Source organism: Montipora capricornis, chromosome 8 (genome assembly GCF_036669925.1).
Source record: "Montipora capricornis isolate CH-2021 chromosome 8, ASM3666992v2, whole genome shotgun sequence".
Lineage (NCBI taxonomy): Eukaryota > Metazoa > Cnidaria > Anthozoa > Scleractinia > Acroporidae > Montipora > Montipora capricornis.
This window is the reverse complement of record NC_090890.1, coordinates 10,104,552-10,112,051: the sequence shown is the minus strand read 5'-3', so window position 1 is coordinate 10,112,051 and position 7,500 is coordinate 10,104,552. Positions and strand designations below refer to the sequence as shown.

Sequence of the window (7,500 nt, the reverse complement as noted above, 5' to 3'; positions counted from 1 at the left end):
GAATAATTTCTCAAATGGGTACGAATAACTCGTGATGTTTTATGATCGATTTATGACCGAGGACAAGGAGAAGACATGTTTTGTCTATTTTCTTAACTGCTCCTCATAGACGACATAATCGAGGAGAAAGTTCAGATCAGATAGCGCCTGTCAGTGCCTAAAGACTTTGTTCCGACCATGCACAAGGGCAAACAACGAACTTGAAAATAATGTTAATTCACTTAGTCTTGCTCACTGGTAAAACTAAGAATAGGTATAAATCACAAACTAATTACTGGTATACATGATGAAATAGCCTAAGAAAGAATTGTCCTATACTGGACTATTAATAGGGGAAAATGTTACAGGATGAAGTAAATAATATAAAATACTTATTACCAGACATAAAAATAATCTTCTAACAGTGGAAGCAGAAAAGAACTAGGAAATTATGAGAACAACTTCGAACTCCATTTTTTTTATCGTGATTCAATTTACGAACTGATTTACCATCAATTTCCTTCTAATGTGTCTGGTTATCTCTAAATTGAAAACTATTTCTCTTAATTTCTATTTCTCTTAAAGATACTTAGCAATACAAGAAAAAAGCACACTATGTCTGGACTGCCTGTCCGGAGAGGCAAGTTTTAAAAAAGCTTTTTATCTCTGCGCGTGACTATTGATCACTTTTCTTCATGTGACACATAGAGTCACGGGTTTTCCCCAAAGCACAAAGCCATGCTTGGTGAGACATCTGAGACATTAGCCTGCGAACGCAGACGTATTTCCGGCGGTCGTTCGCTAGTGAGACATTGGTCTCAGAATTAATTTAGACAAAATGGCGGTCGGTGGAGTGGAAGAAGTGCTAGCAGAGGCTAAGAATTTTTTCGAAGAACAATTTAAGCTTAGCCCTACAGTCGCGGTTTGTGCTCCTGGGAGAGTGAATCTCATAGGCGAACACACAGACTACAATGATGGTTTCGTTTTTCCAATGGTAAGAGAAAATCTGAGCATAGTTAGCTGAAGTTCATTCTTCCTGCCCAAAGAAGAAATGTTGTTTAGTTCATGTCTGACGTTTTCCAGACCTTAGCGGAAGTCTTCTTCTGTGTAAATACTTAAGTGCAAAAGGCAATGCGACTTTATGAAAAATGTTTGATTAATTTAACAAAACGAATGATCGTTTGTCTTCCTCTCCTGTGGACTAGCAGTTAAAAGCAGAGTACAGCGGTCGAAACGTCGCTGTCTACAGTGCAACCTAATAAATGGACAACATCGTGAGACAAACGATCATTCGTCCTATTATTTATTTATCACCTCGATGGCCAATAATCTGGTATTTTACGATATGCTTGATCATGATTCATAGAGGTGAAAATACATTGTAGTGATAAACTTGTGACCCTCACAAAATATCTAAAAGTGCGTTAATAATCTTAAATGTACATTCTCCTGAAACTGTGACAATGAATGCATGCAATTTATACAACACATCAATAATATTAGTAGTCATGATGGGTTAAAATGCAGTAGTACCTCTTGTGGGGTGGAGCCAGTGTCACAGCAGATTTGGGACCCCCATGACTGGAAAAGTTTGTCTAACCAAGTGGGTTACTTCAAAAAGTGGCACCTCCTTTGTGAAAGCGCCGCCCATTCAAATTATCAAAATAATGGAAGGAAAAGATCTATAAAAGAAACAAAGCTTTTGAAAATGGTCCAGCCCATGCTTTAAACAACTTCAACTGAAGCATAAGTCTGGCTTTCCTTATTCAAAAATTAGCATGATAATTAACGAGTTCCTAGTGCTTGATTCTTAAATCTTTAACCCATGGACTCCCAGGGGTACCCCATTGATGAGTAAAATCGTCTGGCATTAGACAGAGTAAAATACCAAGTTTGGCCGGTTTAAGCCGGTTTGGGTGCCAAAAGGTTAAAGCTTCTGTAAGAAAGGAGTCCAAATTCGCATCTACTTTATGAAATGCTGCTGTGAATGATTTAAACAAGCTTTACCGAGAAATTAACTGTTCTAACAATCTTCTTCTACATATGACGCTCTAATGCCACGACAAGTGATGCTAGAGACTAGATCTTTCATGAGTGAAATCAGTGGAACAATTACGAAGACGATAGCATTGCAATCCTCTCCAAGTAAATGATCAAAATCGTACGACGCTAGCTCAAAGGTCAGACTTTTCCCAGCTCTGTTTTTGGGTCGCTAAAATTGGCGCCAATCAAGTATGAAACGTCTTTCGTCCGGCACACCATCTACGTGAGACGAACAACTTTTTGAAAGTCTAACCCATATCACTCAATATCCAAACAAAAGATTTTGCACGTCTAAGCTCTCATTCAGTGTGAGATTTGAAGCAACTCATGCCAGTTGGGAGCATGTAAATTTGTTGGGCTCATTTGTCCTCGTGAAGGACTCGAGGAACAAAATGAACTTATATTTCAAAAGTGGGTTATAGAGGAATCCCTTTGGAGCCATCAAACAGATGGTATAAGTGTCTATAACAGGCATTCGCTTAAATCAGTAGGATCAGTAGTAGGGGTAGGCCATGGACCAGGTCCATAAAGGGGTCCGCGAACCAGGTTCACAGGGGTGGTCCATGGACCCCAGGTCCATGTTTTGTATACATCCATCATTGCTGGGACTTCCAGTAATTTTACCTTTAATAGTAATGATACATACAACATGAATTCCAAGTGGTTCTGTTACAAAATTGTTCCTAAAATTAATATATGTTTTTAATGTTACTAATGCTGTTCAGTTACAGACCTCTCAACCCCAAAAGACCAAAAACCTGGCGATCATGCAAGGTCTTAGAACCTGGAGATTTGGGGAAAAGCCCAGAGATTTATTGATGGTGTCACAAAAAAATGAAAACTAGTTCATCAAAATAAAATTTTCGTTTCTGTTATCATCGTTTTCCACCATTTTGACAAAGTGGACGAAACATATCTAGATGTGACGAACTGGTAATGATAACCTTATTTGGCATTTGTCTTCTAAATATGGTTGTGAAGTCCATGTCTTGTCAACCAGTCAATCGATCGAATTGGCACCAGAAAAATCAATTTTACGAGACAGAAATGAAAATATTCAAGGAAAGGTATTCCATCATGCTGTGCCTCATCATGAAACCATTAGATTGCCCTGAAAACTGTGAGTCTCAGTGGAGTCTCAAGGCAAAACTGTGAGACTAATTGAGAGGTCTGCAATTATGAAATCATAAAAGTTTAAAAGTTCTCGGTGTAGCATATCAGCAGAAAATTGTATTAAGAAATTTTCTGAAGTAAATTTTAGCAAAGAATTTCATTGTTAATTGATATGTAGTCATAATAAATACGTTTTTCTACCTCTGTTTGTGGCTATTTATTGCTTGGAACAATTAAAATTCATGTGTGCATGGTGCAACAGGGGCGAACTTCATGACATGACAATCCATTGTATGTGTCAGGATCTACTCTTGACATCTGGGGAGAACCTTCTTTGTGATTCATGGGTGCATGTGAACGATAAGGGTGCATTTAAGAGATGATTGAGATTGATCTTTTGAACTATATGTACTGCGGAAATATGACATCAAACATTATTGTTTTTAGGAAAAAAAGATAAAAGCGATTTTGTACCAAAACCAACTGTTGCATTTTTTTTGTTGACTTGCTTTCTTTTTCATGCATCATTGATCCTGCCACATGCACATGTCTAAGACCTCTTGCATGCTCCTGGTAAAACTTTTTATTAATGAATCCTGAGGCAAAAGCATCCTAATTGACTTAATGGTGTTTTTTCATTATAATTGTGCTCAAAAGTAGCTGGAGACTACACTTGTAAGCATGATCTTGTATTTGTGGGTTACAAGTAATAAAATTTGACAATATTATTGCTGTTTTTTCCCCACAGGCTTTAGAATTAGTGACAGTGATTGTCGGGAGAAAATCAGATGGTGATGTTTGTCGAATAGCAACCTGTGCTAGAGGTGTTGATGAACCAAATATGATATCATTTCCAGTTCCAACACCCAACAATCCCTTGAACCCTGGAAAACCAGCTTGGGCAAATTATGTTAAGGGAGTCATTGCCAATTTTCCTGCACAAGTCCCAGCATTTGATGCAGTAATAGCTACCTCAGTTCCTCTGGGTGGTGGTGTGTCTAGCTCGGCATCACTTGAAGTAGCCTCGTACACCTTCCTTGAGCAGTTAACAGGAAAAGTGGAAAAAGACTTGAAAGTCAAGGCACTCGCCTGCCAGAAGGCTGAACACGACTTTGCTAAAATGCCATGTGGAATTATGGATCAGTTCATTTCTGTCATGGGCAAGAAAGACAATGCTTTACTGCTTGACTGCAGGTGAAGAATTCTGTTAACCCATTGACACCCGAACTGCCCTGGACCACCCCTGTTGATGAGTAAAATTGTCTGGCATTAGACAGAGTAAAATCTATTAAGTCTCACTATTTGAATGGCAGTAGAGGATGTTAATTCTTTTTATTAGCCTGTAAAAATAGGAGTTTTTGCAGACGATGAGTATAATTGGTCACTGGTACTAATCTCACTTCGAAGGTTAGGGGCTTGCAGTCTAGCTTTGTGTTGTATAGTTTTTTGTATGAGAATGTTTTTTTTCATCATTTCAGCTTTCGTATTCCAGTGTTCATTTCATTTAGAATTTGTCAAGTAATTCTATGGTCATTGCAAAAAAACATTTTTTATATCCCAATAACTATTATTTTGGATCAATATTATAACTCAAGGGGACATGGTCTGTGCAATAACGAGAGTATATTACATGTACATACTGGTATATGGTAACGCCTTCCACCATTTTGTACATAGTTCGAGTCACAGACCTCATGTCATCTGTTGGTTGAGTTTGTTAGTTCTCTGGTCTGCTCCTATTCTAAAAAAAAAACAATCATGGCATTTAAGTCTGACTTTTGGTTCTTTCTGCTTTCTTTATAAGTTCATACACTACGAATGTTTCTGTGGCTCAAGCTGACACCCTTTCTCTTTGTTTAATTTTTTTGTTATATTTTCCTTTAGATCAATGGACGCCAAACTTGTTCCATTGACAAACCCTGAGTTGGTCATCTTGGTGACCAATTCAAATGTTAAACATGAGCTAACAGGAAGTGAATACCCAACGAGGAGAAAGCAGTGTGAGACAGCAGCTGCAGCACTAGGAAAGCCTAGTCTCAGAGAAGTTACCATGGAAGAATTGGAAGGTAGAATGATAGTTAACTGAACTTTGTGTCCTTCGAGAGGCTTTGGTGAAATGTGAGCAAAAGTCTTGATGTAATGTTTAAGAAACAAGCAACAGTGTTTTTAGACCAAATAGCATGTGCTGCAAGTTTTTTGAGGCTTCAAAAACATTCCACAAAAAGCGAGTCCCTCGGGAGTCTGAACAAAGAGTCAAATTGTAAGTTAGAATAATAATAATCTTTGTAAGATCTTGGCAAGGATTTCCTTAGGATCCTTGAGGATCTTTTCAAAGATTTTCAAAAATCTCTAAGGATCTTGCCAAGGGTTTTTGAGGATCTTGGCAAGAGATTGGAAGATCTGTAATGATCTTTGAAAATTTTTTGAAAAAATCTTTGTGGACCTTGGCTAGGACAGTAGGATCCTCAAAAGATTTTCATGGAAATCTTTAATTAGGATCCTTTAAAATTTTTTATTTTACCAGGGATGGTTCTTCCGGTGAGTTGGTCCATTTGTCCAATGTTAAAAAGCTATGATAGCTCGAACCGTAACAGTTGTGTTAAAACGTTGTGATGCCTATGGAAGAACATGACCTATGTTATCCAGTCATCCTTCCCCTTTACCATAGCAAGTCATTGTTCTAAGCCATCAAATTTTGTTTTTTGGAAACTTAACAGCTAACAAGGGAAAGCTTGAAGACATTGTGTTCTGCCGAGCAAGGCATGTGGTTGGGGAAATCCAAAGAACTACCAAGGCAGCTGCAGCAATTGAGGAAGAAGACTACAAGACATTTGGAAAGCTTATGGTAGAAAGCCACAACTCTCTCAGGTACATGTATGACAAAATGCACTGTATGAGTTATGTGGCTGAGCATAAATATTCTACTAACTGACGAGACTCAGGTGGAATCGTACTAAAGGAGAACAAAGCTTAGTGACAATTTTTTTATGTGATGGGAAAACCAGAAGACGTGGCCAAAACTCTTGTGGTGCAGAGAGAACCAAAAAGATCTCAACCCACATAATTATGGCTTTGAGTTAGGAAATCAATCACAGGCCACATTACTTAAGTGAAAAAGCAAGTGTTCTCACCACTGTGCCAACTGTGCACATTATTAAGCGTAATGCTTAAATAGATTTAACCCATTCACACCTCAAACGCACCAGGACTTCCCCATTGACGAATAAAATCGCCTGGCGTTTTTTATGGGTTGGGGGGATGATGGGAATTGGGGGAGTTAAATTTAGAAACTGTATGACCCCCTCCATTTGCTAATTTCAGTTGCATGGACCTCCATGCACCCCCACCGAGTTTGGCTGTATACAATTATTGCACAAAGTTATTTGCCCAGGCAAACAGGTTTTTTCCAAGGTCATCAGTCATCAGTTAGAGAAAGAGCAGTCTTATGATCAAAACAAGTTTCATTTATGTGCCACTGAGAATGTTACTTGAGTATTAGCCGTCACAAGGAGGCATGGCAAAAAGATTAATTGCTTTCAACAAGTGAGGTCCAGTGTTCACACCATAAGTGGACTGAATTTGTGCTTGTTCTCCACCCTGTACCAAGAGTTTTTCTCTGTTTACTGTGGTTTTTCTTCTCCCACAAAAAGCACTGAGTAGTGGGTTCCAGTTAGTAGACACCTCTTTCGAGTTAACCTACACTGCCAGTCAGAGATCTTTTTAAACTTAACTTGAACAGAAGGTAATTAACAGTCTGCCTTTAAAACACGCACCCTTTTGTCCTCCAGCATTAAATATAGAGGCTGGTGATTAAACCTGAGTTGTCGAAAATCAGCATTGGAGGGGGAAAGGGGGAAAAGTGTCTCCAGTGTTAAAACATTTGTGTCCCAGATTATAGGTATCTCCCCTTCCTGGATACTCTTATTTGTATTAAATTTCTTAATCTGGACTCACTTTGAATAAGACAGAAATCTAAAATGTACATTGGCCTTGAAGGCTTCTGGTAGTTAAACACTTGAACAGCTCTCTACTAATACTTCAACAATGACCTGCAAATGTAGGCAGGGGAATAATTTTTTAAAATAAAATCAGATTTATCTAGAGGGTACCTAAGCTCAGATATAGTACTACTTTTTTGTTCATTTCTTTCCCCGCTTAATGTCTTGAGTGGATTGGGAGAAAGCTATATTCATTATTTCACAGATGTGGCCAGTATACTATAATACGCCCCAATCAATTGCACAGTGAAAGATCTAAAGTTTCTCTTCATGAATTTTCTCATCCTCTTCTATAATGCAGAGATGATTATGAAGTTAGCTGTGAAGAGCTTGATTTATTGGTTAAACTCGCTCTGGAAGTAGATGG

At 38.3% G+C, this 7,500-nt stretch overlaps 1 protein-coding gene across 1 annotated transcript in view; it reads left to right on the top strand.

The window, feature by feature from the left end:
- The first annotated feature begins 751 nt into the window (after positions 1-751).
- LOC138014383 (galactokinase-like) overlaps positions 752-7,500 on the top strand; it is a 9,211-nt gene continuing 2,462 nt past the window's right edge. The window contains exons 1-5 of the mRNA XM_068861443.1: positions 752-973; positions 3,884-4,329; positions 5,020-5,201; positions 5,853-6,003; positions 7,435-7,500. The exon at positions 7,435-7,500 is cut by the window's right edge and continues 97 nt beyond it. Of these exons, the coding sequence (XP_068717544.1) occupies positions 818-973; positions 3,884-4,329; positions 5,020-5,201; positions 5,853-6,003; positions 7,435-7,500 (1,001 nt within the window). The 5' untranslated portion in view covers positions 752-817. The remainder of the gene's footprint in view (positions 974-3,883; positions 4,330-5,019; positions 5,202-5,852; positions 6,004-7,434) is intronic.